Here is a 16,358-nt window from a genome sequence, read left to right as displayed (position 1 = left end):
GTAAATCTGATAGCAAACTTCTCTAGCTCTGTAGTATAGGATGGTGTAAACTCAGAATAAATACTAAATAGTGTGCTAAGTAGCTGCTATAGTTCTGTCGTGGGTGAGGAGAGAAGATAATACCTGCAGTCAAAGTCTCGTGGCTGCTGGATGACCTGCACAACTGGAATTTATGCCTTTGCAGAATTTTCTGAGGGACACAACTTCCTGGGTATGTAAGTGTATGGATTTCCCAGTTGAAGACAAGACAGTTACATAACTTCTGCCTTAATCTGCAGAGGATTCTTATGAGAAAAGCTCAAGAAAACTCCTTTGTCTTTTGCAAGGGAAGTTCTTTTGACATTAGTTGGAGCTGAACAGAACTGTGAATATTGAACTTAGGTTTCGTAGGTCTCTGACTGAATTGGAAACCAAGCAGCTGAAAGTTTGTTTTTTTTTTTACACTTCTGGAGTGTAATGCCAAGATGACATTATTCAGAATAGAATTGACCAAGCTGCAGAGTAGGTGATGGGACAGATATCAAATGGGTGTGAATACAATTACATAGCATCTCTTTTTAATGGAGTTTAACTCAGTTGTGGTTTTAATTTTGCAGGTTCTTTACAGGGTAATGAGATGTGTGACTGCAGCAAACCAAGTGTTTTTTTCTGAAGCTGTGCTTACTGCTGCCAATGAGTGTGTTGGGGTTTTACTTGGCAGCCTGGATCCCAGCATGACCATACACTGTGACATGGTCATCACCTATGGATTAGATCAAATGGAAAATTGTCAGACCTGTGGCACTGACTATGTCATTTCGGTCCTCAATCTGTTGACACTGGTTTGTACATGTTTTTATTGTTGTGGGGGACTAGAAAAACAGTATTTTGATTTATCTTTAATAATTAGTAGAAATTAGTGAAGTTACTTATTTTGGTTTTTATCCCCAGATTGTTGAACAAATAAATACAAAACTACCATCATCATTTGTAGAGAAATTATTTATACCAGAGTCTAAACTACTTGTTCTTCGTTATCATAAGGAGAAAGAGGTAAGTAACTTCTGCAGGTGTATTCCAGCAGCCTTCGTGCACTTCCTGGAATATATTAAGCTGTAAAACTGAGCTCATCTTAAATATGGATTTTAGTCTAACTGAATATCTGAAACTTCTGAAAAGGCAGATACAGTTACTTCTTGGTTTTAGCATTTAGATTTGATAAGAAATGGGTAAGTTTGCCATCATTCCTGGTACAGAAGTCTTTAGTTCATTGGCTTTGATACTCAGTGTGTTAGGTGGGTGATCAAGAAAATAATTAGTAGATTCTGTAAGTAAGGGATACAGAATACTGAAGGGAGGTGTGTATCAGACTAAGCTATTGATAAAGAAGAATGATTTTAAATTCTTTGTTGCTGATTAATATATTTTATGATCTGTTCTAATCAGTTATTGCTGTAATTATGTTCTCAAGGTTGTTGCAGCAGCCCTTGCTGTATACCAAGCTGTATTGAGCCTGAAGAACATTCCTGTTCTGGAGACTGCTTACAGGTTGATTCTGGGAGAGATGACCTGTGCTTTAAATAGTCTTCTCCATAGTTTACATCTTCCTGAAGCCTGTTCTGAAATCCAGCATGACTCTTTCAAGAAACTTATATCCAATGTGGATAATGCCAAGTTTGTTGTTATATTTGACCTCAGTGCTCTAAGTACTATTGGAAATGCTAAAAACTCATTAATTGGGGTGAGTAAAACAGATAGTTCATGCAATAAGTGTAAAAAACGTGATTTCTTAAAATCAATGTATTATACCAGTAGGGCACATATGTGTAACTAAAATGATCATATTTGAACTTCCTAAGTTTTAGAAAAAATTCCAGTATTGAAACTTAGGGGGAACAGTGGGTGGGTTGAATCTCTAGTTGGTGCATAATGAAAAGCAGTTGCTGGGGAAGAGCATCTTATCAGGGTTATTAAGAGTTTAATGCTGAGATCATCATAGTAATTGCTTTTGAAACTCAAATCAGATAAAAGCAGCTGTAGTGTGTTTTTTGATGTTACATCAACCATATGAAAACACTTGCCAGATCTTTCCCTATGAAAACATGAACTACTTTTATCAGACTTCTAAAAAATGGGAAAGAAAATAGTTATAGTCAGAAAATAATAGTTAAATTATTTTCTGTGGTGGAAAAGACATTAATTAATGGTATGAAAATTAGAGTTAAAAGTAGATCCTATTTTTTATGTCTCTGTGCTTGTGTTGCAATTGTTTTATAGATGTGGGCCCTTTCACCAACTGTGTTTGCACTGCTGAGTAAAAACCTGATGATTGTTCATGGTGACATAGCAGTTCACTTCCCTGCTGTCCAGTATGCAGTGCTCTACACTCTGTACTCACACTGCTCCAGGTAGGAGGGTCCCTAATTCAGCAGGATTTCAGGGCCCTAGGATGGACTAACTGCAATATTATTAGAGGGATGAAATTAAATAGATGGTTACAATCAAGCTTTTGCCCAAACTTCCTTAATTAGTTTTCACTTTTGTTAATTACAAGGAAGCTGTATCTCAGCCAGGAAAGCATGTCCTGGCTTAAAGCTGGCCTTTTATTCAAGGACAGATTAGAAGTCTTGTGTTTGAATAGAGATAACTGAGGCAGAACTCTACTGAAAGTAAATGAGGAAAGATTATTTACTGTTTAGCTTACTGAGAGATGTAGGAGAGGTAATGAGATGTAAACAACAGATGTAAGTGTGTTTTAGGCCTTATTAATACAAACTGTTGTTGAAGGGAATATTCCAGTTTAACTGTTACTCTTTGCATCCTTAGCTGTGGTGATTTTTCAGTAAGCTCTGGATACCAGACACAGTTGAGAACAGGTTGAGAACTGGCCTCAGTGGACTGATGGCAGTTTGTAGCTTTGTTCTTTGAGACTAGAGATCAAAATACTAGGATTTGGACATAGTGTGGTTTGTGTGTGTATGTGTTGATTGAACTTTTGCTGCTGTTGATGTGTTCTCTCCTCCCGGAAACTTCAGGGAAGTATCTCTAATCTTGGGTTGGTTTTACAGTTTGTTTTTTCCTTGCCTTTTCAGGCATGACCATTTCATATCCAGTAGCCTCAGTTCTTCCTCTCCCTCTCTGTTTGATGGAGCAGTTATAAGTACTGTAACTACAGCAACAAAAAAACATTTCTCAATCATACTGAACCTTTTGGGGCTACTGCTTAAGAAGGATAACCTTACTCAAGATACCAGGTAAGGAAAATTTTCTTAGAAATTGGGATTTTTTTTTTTTTTTTGGTCCAGTAGAATGCATTAATTCAGCAACCAGGGTAATTTGAATTTGTAAAACTTGGTAAATTTTACCTGTCAAGTATTTGGGTTTTTTTTCAACATTATTAGTGAAATTGTGGATAAAAAGAAGCTTCTTGTTTTTATACATGAAAAGTAAAGAAGTTTAAACCATTGTAAGATCTATCCAGTAGAAGCAGAATTATCAAACTTTACTGAAAGAAAGGGTTTGGTCACTGAAAATACCCTTTTGCAATAGTTGCCATCCTGTATTACCAAAATGCTGTGAAAGCTGGGGACATCTTTAAAGTTAAGAAATACCTTGTTTAAAAAGTGTGAGCTACTACATGAAGTAGTTCAAGTTCTGTCAGAAGGTACCTCTCTGTAACTGTGTAGTGACTGAACTCTTGGTTTTTGAAGGAAACTACTTACAACGTGGGCTTTGGAAGTGGCTCTTCTGATGAAGAAATCAGAAACATATACACCGTTGTTTTCTCTCCCATCTTTTCATAAGTTTTGCAAAGGACTTTTAGCAAACAGTAAGATATTGTATATTTTTACTTAACTGTCTTTTACATTTCAAAATTATGTACATAAATAGCCTTGTCCCATTGATAGCAGCAACTGTATTTGTTTCATTTACTTTCAAGATGCTTCAAGGTTGTAGTGGGCTTTAATTCTTTTTATGATTTTTTAAGTGGATCCCTGCCTGTTACTTAAACAGTTTTCTTAAAATAAATTGCGGTCTTAAGAGACTGGACACATTACTGACAGTTTTGGTAGATCAATTTCCCAGTCACAAATTATTATGTATCAGAAGCACTGGAACAGTTCTGTGGTGTATTCAATTTCAAAATCTGTAAATAATATGGGAACAAATGGAGAGTAGTGCAGAAGTTACCTAATTCCAGCAAGAATAACTTTTTTTCCTCCTTTCAACTCCTTAATTCAGCACTTCTGGAAGATGTGAACATTTGTCTTCAAGCATGCAGTAGCCTCCATGCCCTGTCTTCCTCCCTTCCAGATGACCTTTTACAGAGGTACTTGCACAGAGTTCTGTGTGTTATTTGAATTATGCTGGTAATGGAGATATGAACACTCTTCCCTTTTTGGTGTTGCAGGTGTGTTGATGTGTGTCGTGTTCAGCTAGTCCACAGTGGTGCTCGTGTGAGACAAGCTTTTGGGAAACTTCTGAAGTCAATTCCTTTAGATGTTGTGTTGAGGTGAGTTGCTCAGAGCAACTTCAGTGTAAATAATGATTTTAGTTTCTTCAGAGACACTTAACCTGAAAAATCCTGCCAGTGGACTTCATACTGCCTTAGTTCAAAATCAAAAATGAGCTTACAATGGTAGTTCTGGGTTGATGGTTGGACTTAATGGTCTTAAAGGTCCCATCCAACCCTCTGTGATTCTAAGTGTCTTGCTGTCTCTCCTATGCTTTTACAGGTCTAAGAACAGTATGTAGTACACAAAGTAATTAATAAATTTGATAAGCTGTGCATCACTTCTTGAAGCAGACACTGAGTACCTGTAAGGTCCATGGTATCCAGAGCTTCAGAAATATTATGTCCTGTAATTTGTCTTGAAGATCTGAACTCTTGGTATTAATACCGCAGTGTATAATTAGTTCTAGTCATTAGGTGTATATATATATAGTGTGTGTGTCATTCTCTTACACAACTTTTTTTGGTTTATCCAAGTACATTATAGCATGAGTTGTTTTCCCTCTCTTCCTGCAGTAACCGTACCCACACTGAAATACAAGAAATCTCTTTGGCTATAAGAAGTCACATGAGCAAAGCTCCAAGTAACACATTCCACCCACAGGATTTCTCTGATGTCATTAGTTTTATTTTGTATGGAAACCTCCACCGAACTGGGTAAGAACTCCTTGTAGAACTGAAATCTATGAACGTTGAATGTATAGTAAACAAGTCCCAGTTATATTTCGTTTAAAATTTGTAGTTATCATGACAAGCTACATTGCTTTACTTTCAAACTTTTTTTATACTTTTTAGTATTTATAAAAGTCTTACATACACACTTTTGGGCATATTTTCCTGTATACATTGCTGCTTGGGAGTTAACTTTGTGAGAGATCTGTTTGTGAGCAATAGGGAGATGAAGTGTGTACAGTGTGAACTTGTTAATGCTGGTGTTTTCTTCCAGGAAGGATAATTGGTTAGAAAGGTTATTCTACAGCTGTCAAAGACTAGACAAGAGAGATCAGCCAACCATCCCTCGGAACCTGCTGAAGACTGATGCTGTGCTGTGGCAGTGGGCTGTCTGGGAGGCAGCTCAGTTCACTGTGCTCTCAAAGCTCCGCACTCCTCTGGGGAGAGCCCAAGATACATTTCAAACAATTGAAGGTAAAGGAAAAAATACACTATTGGAATGAGATTTTTGGCGAGGTTGTGAAGCCAAGGCGTACGTGTCGAAGGCAACAGGCACAATGGCTTTATTTTTTAGTGCTTATAGATTTTAAAGATGCTTTATAATTACTGTTAACCTGTGATAGATTTTGAGAGATAGCATTTCTGTCCCTTTGCACATTTAAATACAATGCCATCTGGTAACTTTTATTCCCCCCCCCCCATGTTTTGGTAAAATGTGCAGGTATTATTAGGAGCCTTGCAGCCCACACGTTAAACCCTGATCAGGATGTCAGCCAGTGGACTACTGCAGACAATGATGAAGGACACAGCAGCAACCAGCTCAGGCTCGTTCTCCTTCTGCAGTATTTGGAGAACTTGGAAAAATTGATGTACAATGCGTATGAAGGATGTGCCAATGCCCTTACCTCTCCACCCAAGGTTTGTCTGTCTTGCAGTGCTGATGTGGCTTGGAACAGTCTGTTGAATGAACAGTGTTTTCAGGATTGTTCAGTTCTTAGCCATGGTATTCCAGAAAAACTTCTCCAACAAAGTTTGAGACTCTAAAAAACTCTGGCTTTGACTTTGGTGTATTCCTACAGAGCATGTTAAACCAGGCTTTGTTTCTGATGTACCAGCCTGTATAGTGGTACAAATCCAGCAAACCTGTGGTACCTCTGATTTGTAGCAGTCACTCATTTGTAGATTGTCAGCAGTCCTATTATAAAATAACATGGTTATTTAAAGCTTCAATTGCTTTTTGGGGAATGTAGTAATTATTACAAGCAACATCCCCTGTTGTGTAGTTCTAAGTGTAAAACATTCTTCAGTGTTGCAATAATCTGTTTAATTACCAAACTTTGATGTGACAGTAATATGTAATTTATAGTCAGTTCATAGTAAGATTTCTGGCTTGCCAGTGTGCCTGGCCAGTTGCATGCTGCATGTGATTTCAGACCATTTGCATGAATAAAAATAAAGATTATTGAACACTGGAGAAAAGAAACCTTCCTGCCTTTGATGTCAATTTTAAATACTCAGCTGTTTTGGTTTGTGTGAAGGATGCTGTTGTGACACCTCTTTCCTGTCCCGCAGGTGATCAGGACGTTCTTTTACACCAACCGCCAGACGTGCCAGGACTGGCTGACACGGATCAGGCTGTCCATCATGAGAGTGGGGCTGCTGGCTGGCCAGCCTGCTGTCACTGTCCGGCACGGCTTTGACCTACTCACGGAAATGAAAACTAACAATACTCTCTCTCAGGTACTCTCTTTTCAAACTCCGTAGACTCTTGTAGAAATATTCACCGTGATTTTCTAAAAGAATTAAGCTAAGGGAGTCAGTAGTTACTAAACCAAGGGGTATGTAAAACATGAGTTATTTAAAGCCACATTTTTAATTTGTGCGTTTTTGTTGGGATTGCAATACTGTGGATTGGAGGTTAGGATGCACTGAGGACGTGGTCAAATACTACACAGGACTGAATTCTATAGTTAATTTACTCTTTCAATTGAGCAGTTTCTAATTTAGTGAAAACCTTGTGGAGCTGGTGCTGCATTAGTGTGAGGCCATCCCAAGTTTGTGGTGGTGTGATGTCTTTGCTTACCTGTGGGTATGAGGAGAAGTAGGGTTGTATCCTTTCTCTAGCTAGCAGCTAAGTTCAGGGCTGGGATGGGTGGATAAAGTAGTTGAAGCCTTCTTGAAAAGGTTGAATAGTATCTTCAGTACATGACTTGATTTGCTTAAATATTTTACCCAAGGTGGTTTGGTAGATATTTGTTACTTTGTGTTCCCTTGTGAATTCTCATACTGGTACAAACCCAGCGCTCAGGGATTGCTAACCATTGATGTTTAGGCTCTGGATTCACAGCACAAGCTCTTCCCTTGGCTCCCCTGCTTTTCTAAAAGCAATGCAATGGATGGATATGAGGAGCACTTGCAGATGTGTATAATGAAATACTACTTCACCATTTCTGAGTATTTCCCCACAGATACGTGCCTCTTCCATTAGATGAGTTTTATTAATTAACGCTTTTGGTTTGGATTTAGGGAAATGAATTTGAAGTGACAATTATGATGCTGGTGGAAGCATTATGTGAGCTTCACTGTCCTGAAGCTATTCAGGGTATTGCTGTCTGGTCTTCTGCTGTAGTTGGGAAGAGCCTCTCCTGGATCAATTCTGTAGCTCAGCAAGCAGAGGGACGGTAAGTTTGGACTACTAATTGGGTGCTACAAACTTGGACTTTTTTCCTTCTATGGAAAGTTCTGCTTCTGAGTCTTTTTAAACCGTGGTGTGAGTTAAGGCTGCTGCTGAATTTCTGTATCAATTAGTTTGTGAATCTCTTCAGAGATACAGTATGTATTTAATCACTATTCAGCTCTGCTCATTCAGATTAAAATTGTGACAGTCAAATATAAAACTCATTCATTTCCTTCTGTCTCTACTTGATTTGAAGTTGACATTAAAACTTTTATGGACAAGCTTTTATCAAGTGCTATAACCTGGAAATTCAACCAGTAAACTCATATCCTATCTTAATCTCTTTCTTTTGCTGAAGGTGATATGAACTTTTTGAGTGTTGGGGTAAAATAATGCTCAAAATCCAGTCTATTTACAAAAAAAATCTCAGCCTAGTTCTTGAAGATGCTGACTGAAATGTTGAACTGTTTTAGGTTTGAAAAAGCAACTGCGGAGTACCAGGAGCACCTCTGCTCCATGACTGGAGTGGATTGCTGTATAACAGGCTTTGACAAGACTGTGCTCAAGTTGGCCAATTCAAACAGTGTGAATAATGCCAGCCCAAAACATTCCTTGAATGGTCAGTGTTTTCTTTTTAAGAGGAGTACAACTGTGTAAATATGTGTGTGCAAAATGGGAACATTCAATGATACAGCCATGGTAATGTCTGACTCTGAAATCTGAAAACCTGTTTCTGTCTGCAGTTAAACTGAGCCACTTAATGCCCTTGAAACTAATATTATGTGTAGATAGGAGGGTTTGCAGTACTGAGGTCTAGCTGAGTGAAACTAAAGGTAATAGGTGAAATATTTTGTAACTTACTAATTTAAATCTAGTTTATTTTAGATCATTATAACTTCAGCCTTAGTGTTTATGACATAATTGTATCATAAGTGCACTAGTTGCTTAGAGGTTTTTAACTACTAGGGCTTGGTTGCAGTATTCTGTTTCATCTTCGAAAATGAGCCTCCTTTGTTCCTAATTTAGTTGTTCTGTTGTTCTGTTTTGATGCTCCTTTGCAGATACAAACTAAATTTTTTCAAAACCTCCTTTGAAAAGGTTCTTTCTTCCCTTAGAAAAAGTCAGTGGAAGAATACTGTAGAAGTCGTGTAACTATTTGATTTTTTTGAATTAAGAGTTTTTCCTGGCAACAGACAAAGCAATAAGTTTGAGTAATAGAACTGCTGTTTGAAAATATGTATTATGTGTGTGTTTGTATAAAATTTTTTCATTTCACAGGGGAAAGCAGAAAAACTGTTCTGACTAAGCCTAGTGACTCTTCACCTGAAGTGATAAACTACCTGGGGAACAAGGCTTGTGAATGTTACATCTCCATTGCTGACTGGTCTGCTGTTCAGGAGTGGCAGAACATGGTCCATGAAATGAAGAAAAGCAATAGTAATACCTCAATCAATCTGAAAGCAGATTTTAACTACATCAAGTAAGGGTCTAATTAATTTATTCAACAGTACCTTAGAGTTCATTGTTTTACAGCTGAAATTTTAATGTTTTAATAGGTTTTAACAATGGGGTGTGAGTTTGTAAGTAGAAGCATGCAAAGAAAGGTGTATTCTTGGGAGGGTGAGCACTTGGCCATGGCATTTACAGATGAGTCAAGAGGTGACATGATTCTAAATAGCTGCTGTAGCTTTCTGGCTGCTGAGGCTGCTTAAATGCCTGCAAGAAAAAAAAAAAAGTTTCATTGAAGAAAAACGTACCAAATTTATTCTGCTTTTCTCAGCAAAACATGAGCCCTTTTGTCAACAGTGGTTCTTAAAAGTATCATAATTTACTAATTTAATGGAAAAAGTATAGGAATGAAGTGATCTTGGCTGCTGATTTTTTTTATTTTTTAGTTTTGTTTATTTTTTAAATGCAATTTAGACCTGTAAAATAAATGCACTGTAGCTTGTGCATTTATTTCCTGACCTTTGGTATTTTTCTGGTTCATGACAAAAAACTTGTGACATTGAATAGACCTTCAAAGACATTATAGACTGTAGTTACTTTTTATTTGACAACTTGATTGCTTTCCATTCCTGCATGATTGTGGTAATCATAGTAAAATCCTTTTGGCTGAAATGTCTTGACTTGAAAATAAAAGCACAGAAGGAAGCAGTGAAATGAAATCTTGCAGGTCTGAAAAGGTGACTGCTTCTGTCAGAGAAAGGGGCTCTTCTTCCCTTTGGTGCTGGATTCATTAATGTGGTGCAGAACTAGTGCCTCTCATTGCTGTGTGTGATAATTGAGGGTTTTGGCTGGAATTAATCCTAAGGGCTCTGTGGGATTTGGAGTTAGTCTTGAGTCTTTTCTTTTTGCTGTGTAATATACTTAGCACTGGAGTGAAGTAAGAAATATGAAAATAAAACTATAAATGTTGAATTGCAGATCTTTGAGCAGCTTTGAGTCTGGACAACTTACTGAATGCACTGAACAACTAGAATTATTACCAGGAGAAAATATCAACCTGCTTGCAGGGGGATCCAAAGAAAAAATAGGTATAAATGCATAAATTAACATTTACTCCAAATGCACAAGTAAATATTTATTCATGTATCTATTCAGTCTCGTTTACAGTCTCTGTAAATGAAACTGAAACTTCTGAATACAGTTTGCTGTGTTCAGTGGACTGACCATAACCTTTATAAAACAAGCTTCAAAATCATTGGCAGTGGTCATCCTAAATGTTGATGGAAATGTGTTTTCTGGAGTTACTATGACTGTTTGTATATAATCTGTGATGAATTTGTTTTGAATACATACACATATAAAGTGTATCTATATATATTTAAGAGGGGTGTTTTTTCCTAACTTCCTTACTGTCAAAAGTCATTCTCAGATGGGGAAACATGATAAAATTTGGCAGTTCTAGTTGGTTTCAATTGTTTAATCTCCATGTAGACATGAAGAAGCTCCTTCCTAATATGCTGAGTCCTGATCCAAGAGAACTTCAAAAGGCAGTTGAAGTACAGCTTTTGAGAAGTTCAGTATGTCTGGCAACAGCTGTAAACCACATAGAACAGGAGCAAAAGTGGCAGTCAATATCTGAGTAAGTTGAAATGTGCTGTGAATTAATGTAATACACTGAAAACCTTTGCTAGTTTGTTAAACCTAACTTTGTGTGAAGCTTCAGCCTCCATGGCAGTTCTAGCTGTTCTGAGTTATAAGCTTACTGAGGAAAAATAAGATGATGTTTCACTTGGAGTTCATATAGTTCGTGAAGTATCTGAGTTGATAAAGTACTTCTGTGTGTCAGCTTAATAATAAAGTATCGTAACTTGTATGATATTGCAAAACTTTCTCATCATCTTTTTAAAGATACTGGGGTTATTTTCAGTAATTTTGATATCATTATTTACTCTTAAAGTCTAGCTAGGATAAGTGACTGTCCTGCTCCTTTAATTTCAGAAATCTTATTAAGTACTTGAAGCAAACCTCCCGCATTGCTATTGGGCCTCTGAGACTCTCCACACTCACCGTGTCTCAGTCTTTGCCAGTGCTGAGCACTCTTCAGCTGTACTGTTCTTCTGCTTTGGAAAACACTGTGTGCAACAGGCTGACATCAGAGGTAATTCTGGGTGTTTGAACCTAAGTTGGGATAATGTCTTCGGCCATGTCATGTTTGGAGGATTGAATATAAAAGATGCATTAATTGTTTTGACTGTTAATCATACTGTAAAAAGACCTCGTTGAGTTCTCTAATATGCCTTGACCCAAGTTTTTTATAATTTTACATCTCAATTGGACTTCCCTTTTTACTTACAAATATACCTCTTTCAATTGCACTTACAGTATTTTTGAAGTATAATCAATAATTGCCTTTTATAGTGTTGGTATTTCTTCTCTGAATACATTCAGAACAATTAAAAAGTGAATGCCAGACTTCAGCCACTATGAATGTTCTAGATGTAATTTCTAATAACATTGTACAGAAGACAATTCTGGTTGATTTTGAGCAGTTCTCGGTGTTGTCCTCTCAAAATCAACCATAAAACATATTTCTCCTAGTCAGTGATAGGGTGTGGCTATTTAAATAGGAATGTTTGCTCTATAAATGGTCTTTGGTTTTAATTAATGAGAAGGCATTGTAGTAAAGTTGTCTCTCATGACAACTCTGGAACTCTGTGCCTCTTGCAGGACTGTCTTATCCCTCTGTTCAATGAAGCCCTGAGGTCCTGCAAGCAGCACGATGTGAGGCCGTGGATGCATGCCCTGAGGTACACAGTGTACCAGAACCAGCTGATGGAAAAGCTGAAAGGTGTGTGAGCTCTCATTACGGTGTTAGAAGAAGCAAATCCAGAATCTGAACTTCAGCTGTGTGCTGGAAAGCAGCAGCTGTCTTTTTCTGTGATTTAGATGGAGTACTTTTGAAAAGCTAAGTTTTTTCCTTCAGCGGTCTTGCTTTAGTACTCATTGTCTTGATTAGTGCTGTGATGGAGACAGTGTCTAAAGGAAAAATTACATTCTGAAGTGTTTAGTAGTTGTATACTCCTCTCCTAATAACCACTTACTCATCACTTTGTACTTTAACTGCTTTGACATTTGAACGCTTCAACATTATGAAAAATGGGTCTTCACAAACGGACATGAAAGCCATTTAAATGTCCAGTATGATAAGAAGTAATTGGAGAAAAAAGTTCTGTCGGTGACAAGTAGGTTTATTAGCTAAGAAGAATGATTATAGTGGAAAAAAATCTTTTGCCCAGCAGATAATCTATGGAGGCAATTTTTGTTTGAGATGGGCTATATAAATACTGTGGGCAGAAATGAAGTCATCTAAATTCCTGGAGTTTTTACTGATGGCCGTGTATGCAGCGCGTTAGGCAGGAATTCTGTGTGTCAGACACTGGTTTAATACTCACGTTTACAACGTCTTGCTCCCTTCTTTAGAGCCAGCAGTCCCCATCAAAAGCCATCTGATGGAGCTGGGCCTGACTGCAGCCAAGTTTGCCCGGAAGCGCGGGAACATCGCGCTGGCGACGCGGCTGCTCGCCCAGTGCAGCCACGTGCAGCTGGGGAGAACCACCACTGCTCAGGACCTGGTCCAGCACTTCAAAAAACTGTCTGCACCCGGTCAGATTGACGAAAAGTGGGGTCCTGAGCTTGATATTGAGAAAACAAAGTTGTTATACACAGCAGGTGAGTGTCAGGTTGTAGTGACTTGAGCTTTTTTTTCCTTATAACAAGGCTGATTCTCTTTACCTTGAAGTCACAATAGGACAGATTTCATCCCATCAGTTATCTGTCAGAAAGTGTTTTCACAAGTTTTTTCATGCTTGTCATTCTTCAAAAGAGAATTTTCTGTGTGAAAACAGTTGCTACAAGCTGTATCTGATGGTGCTGAATTTCAGAATTGTTTAAAATAATGGGAGCGTGCTGAAGATCTGCTTTTTGTGATCTGCAGGTCAGTCAACACATGCCATGGAAATGCTGAGTTCTTGTGCCATATCTTTCTGCAAATCTGCCAAAGCCGAATATGCAGTTGCTAAATCTATTCTCACACTTGCTAAATGGATTCAAGCAGAGTGGAAAGAGATCTCAGGACAGTTGAAACAAGTATATAGAGCTCGACAGCAGCAGAATCACAGTGGCCTGTCTACCTTGTCTAAAAACATATATAATTTGATTGATCTGCCAGCTGTTAATACACTAGAAGATGAGTATCCCAGGATTGAAAGTGAATCTACAGGTACATTTGTTCTCATTGTTCTTTTTTAAAATTAGTTACTGCAAATTAATACTGAGGGATAACACCAGTTATGTTGATAAAGACTAAATGCACAGTAAAAAACCTGTTAATATTGACATTTCATATTTCTGTCACATTTTTCTCATTCAAGTAGTGATGGCCTGAGGAAGAAACTGGGAAATGTTTATTTTGTATTGAGGGTATCAGTTAGTGTCCTGTGTGCTTGCTTTCAGCTTGTGTATTTGCCAAAGATTGAGTCAGATCTTCCAGGTTTAAGCGTGGACAGGATTTATGGTGTGAAGGCTCTCATAAGTCTACTTTAGTTTTTTCATGATCTTTAATCTGTACATAATCTGAACACTTCTGGTGCTGCAGAATTCTCATTTATTTCCAGCAGTCTTTTCACCAAATTTTAAGATAAATTCTGTGGTTGTTTAAACATGGTTTTCATAAATAACTTAGCCCCTCTCATGAGGGGTGAGAATTATTGTAGAGCTGGGCTGTTAGTGAGCGTTAAACAGTAGATGCTTTGTGACTTGATGGAGAAGAAAATAAATATATATAGAAATAAACACAACCACAGTACCCTGGGTACTTCATAGGAGTCTGCTCTCTGAAGCATTGTGCTCCTTTGGAGGTCGTGAGTTCCTTGCCTCAGCTCCACCTCTCTGTGAAAGAGGAAGGAACTGTAAAGTAACAGCAGTGGTTGTTGGCAAATGGAAACAGGGCTTTATTTTGAAGCAGTGTCAGGACTGGAACTAATCGCAGTTTGGAAAATTTCACACTGTTGTGTATTAATTTTATTAAAAACATACTGTGTACCCGTTATTTCTGGTGTTATTTTCTGTGCCAAGGAAGGCAGAAGCAGGTTTTACACTGTAACACACATTACTCTATTTCTCCCATCACAGTAAACATTGGAGTTGGAGAACCAGACTTCATCTTGGGCCAGCTGTATCACTTGTCTTCAGTGCAGGCACCTGAAGTAGCCAAGTCTTGGGCAGCCCTGGCTAGCTGGGCTTACAGATGGGGCCGCAAAGTGGTTGATAATGCCAGGTAAATACAGCCTAGTGGTGCAGTTTGAGTGTTGGATTGAAAACCAACAGCACAGTTGGTTTTCTTGAGATAAACCTGATCTGTGTGTTTATGATTACTCTTGGATGTGGTCTGAAATTTCACCTGAGCAGAGAAATGAATGTTCTCTTGGTTACTTGCTCTCTGTAAAACAAAGCTGATTTAATTCTGAGATAAAGACGATTTCTTCCTTCAAAAAGTTGTATATATGGACTTGCAGTAGCACAACAAATCCTGATGTAACGGGGATCAATAATTCATTAAATGTTGCAGTCAGGGAGAAGGTGTTCGGCTGCTCCCCCGGGAGAAATCTGAGGTTCAGAGCTTGCTTCCAGACAACATTGCAGAGGAGGATAAAGAGAAAATCTATGGCATTCTTGGGCAGGCAGTGTGTCGGCCGGCTGGGATTCAAGTAAGTGTGGATTTGTTTGCTTAAAGAAACGTTCAGCTTCAGCATGAACCTTGTTTTCCTCTTCTTGCAGTTGATGTTAACTCTTGTCAGGGTTAACAGTACAAGAACCATCTGTTAGCTAAGTGGTCACACACCTCTTGGATGAACTGTGGTAATGGGATCAAGTAATGCACTTGCATGAGTTGGTAGACAAAAACTGACTTAGGAACTAAGATTGCTTGTAGAAATTGTTGAAGGACTTAATCGAATCTGCTTTCCCTTTATTTGCATTTAGGATGAAGATATGACTCTACAAATCACTGAAAATGAGGACAATGAGGAAGATGATATGGTGGATGTGATATGGCGTCAGTTATTAACAAGTTGTCCCTGGCTTTCAGATCTTGATGAAAATGCAACAGAAGGATTAATTAAAGTCTGGAGGAAAGTTGTAGACAGAATCTTCAGTCTCTATAAACTGTCCTGCAGTGCATACTTTACTTTCCTCAAACTCAATGCTGGTCAGGTTAGTGTTCACATTGATGTGGAAACCAAGCTACAAACGTCTCTAAATGATAATATGAACTAAGCTTACAGGAGTATTTCTTTGTTTCAAGGTTCCACTTGATGAAGAAGATCCCAGACTGCACTTAAGAAACACCTCTGAGCAAAGCACTGATGATGTAATTGTGATGGCAACCCTGAGACTGTTACGATTGCTTGTGAAACATGCTGGAGAACTTCGACAGTATCTAGAGCATGGGCTGGAAACTACACCTACTGCTCCTTGGAGAGGTGAGTATATGTTATCTAGCTGTTAAAATTGATTTTGAGGCATTTTCTCTAAATGCAGAAAGCTGTTTATTGTACTTTGATTAAGTTTTTATTTAAGTGTGAGGAAAAGAGTGTCTTCTACTATGTGATGTCATTGACAATGTTGAAGTCTGCCATACACTCTGATTGTAAAGTAGATAAGTGGCACAGATTTTGATCCTCTCCTTCCCCCACCTGAAGACATAGGAAGGAAAAAGGAGATGTGGTTTGTGAAGTGTGACATCGTATGACCTCTCTGAAAAACAAACGAGGTGGATTTTTTCACCCTGTGGTTGAGAAAGATGTGTGACAAAAGCCACACGTTTCAGAAGCAGTTGTTTGTCACTACACTGCAGGTTCTGGTTGTTCAGGGCCTTTCCCTCAAAGGTTATGGAGTTAGTGTGGGCAGCAAGGAAGAGGCCACCTGCTGTAAAATTGCACTTTTGTACTTTTTTGTAAGTTAGTGAATTAGTACTACTTTGATTTATGTCCTCCCTGTGCCAAAAAAAAA

At 38.2% G+C, this 16,358-nt stretch overlaps 1 protein-coding gene across 1 annotated transcript in view; it reads left to right on the top strand.

The window, feature by feature from the left end:
- SMG1 (SMG1 nonsense mediated mRNA decay associated PI3K related kinase) overlaps positions 1–16,358 on the top strand; it is a 59,148-nt gene that overhangs the window by 20,847 nt on the left and 21,943 nt on the right. The window contains exons 11-35 of the mRNA XM_066330335.1: positions 597–821; positions 931–1,032; positions 1,451–1,720; positions 2,257–2,387; positions 3,072–3,233; positions 3,690–3,808; positions 4,222–4,309; positions 4,391–4,492; positions 5,009–5,149; positions 5,439–5,638; positions 5,886–6,082; positions 6,737–6,904; positions 7,691–7,845; positions 8,315–8,460; positions 9,120–9,321; positions 10,269–10,378; positions 10,782–10,929; positions 11,289–11,448; positions 12,018–12,138; positions 12,771–13,019; positions 13,285–13,569; positions 14,481–14,625; positions 14,917–15,055; positions 15,330–15,560; positions 15,652–15,829. Coding sequence (XP_066186432.1) covers positions 597–821; positions 931–1,032; positions 1,451–1,720; positions 2,257–2,387; positions 3,072–3,233; positions 3,690–3,808; positions 4,222–4,309; positions 4,391–4,492; positions 5,009–5,149; positions 5,439–5,638; positions 5,886–6,082; positions 6,737–6,904; positions 7,691–7,845; positions 8,315–8,460; positions 9,120–9,321; positions 10,269–10,378; positions 10,782–10,929; positions 11,289–11,448; positions 12,018–12,138; positions 12,771–13,019; positions 13,285–13,569; positions 14,481–14,625; positions 14,917–15,055; positions 15,330–15,560; positions 15,652–15,829 — 4,174 coding nt within the window. The remainder of the gene's footprint in view (positions 1–596; positions 822–930; positions 1,033–1,450; positions 1,721–2,256; positions 2,388–3,071; positions 3,234–3,689; positions 3,809–4,221; positions 4,310–4,390; positions 4,493–5,008; positions 5,150–5,438; positions 5,639–5,885; positions 6,083–6,736; positions 6,905–7,690; positions 7,846–8,314; positions 8,461–9,119; positions 9,322–10,268; positions 10,379–10,781; positions 10,930–11,288; positions 11,449–12,017; positions 12,139–12,770; positions 13,020–13,284; positions 13,570–14,480; positions 14,626–14,916; positions 15,056–15,329; positions 15,561–15,651; positions 15,830–16,358) is intronic.

Source organism: Sylvia atricapilla, chromosome 15 (assembly GCF_009819655.1).
Source record: "Sylvia atricapilla isolate bSylAtr1 chromosome 15, bSylAtr1.pri, whole genome shotgun sequence".
NCBI classification, from domain to species: domain Eukaryota; kingdom Metazoa; phylum Chordata; class Aves; order Passeriformes; family Sylviidae; genus Sylvia; species Sylvia atricapilla.
The sequence above is the reverse complement of the archived record's forward strand: the minus strand, read 5'-3'. Positions and strand labels throughout refer to the sequence as shown.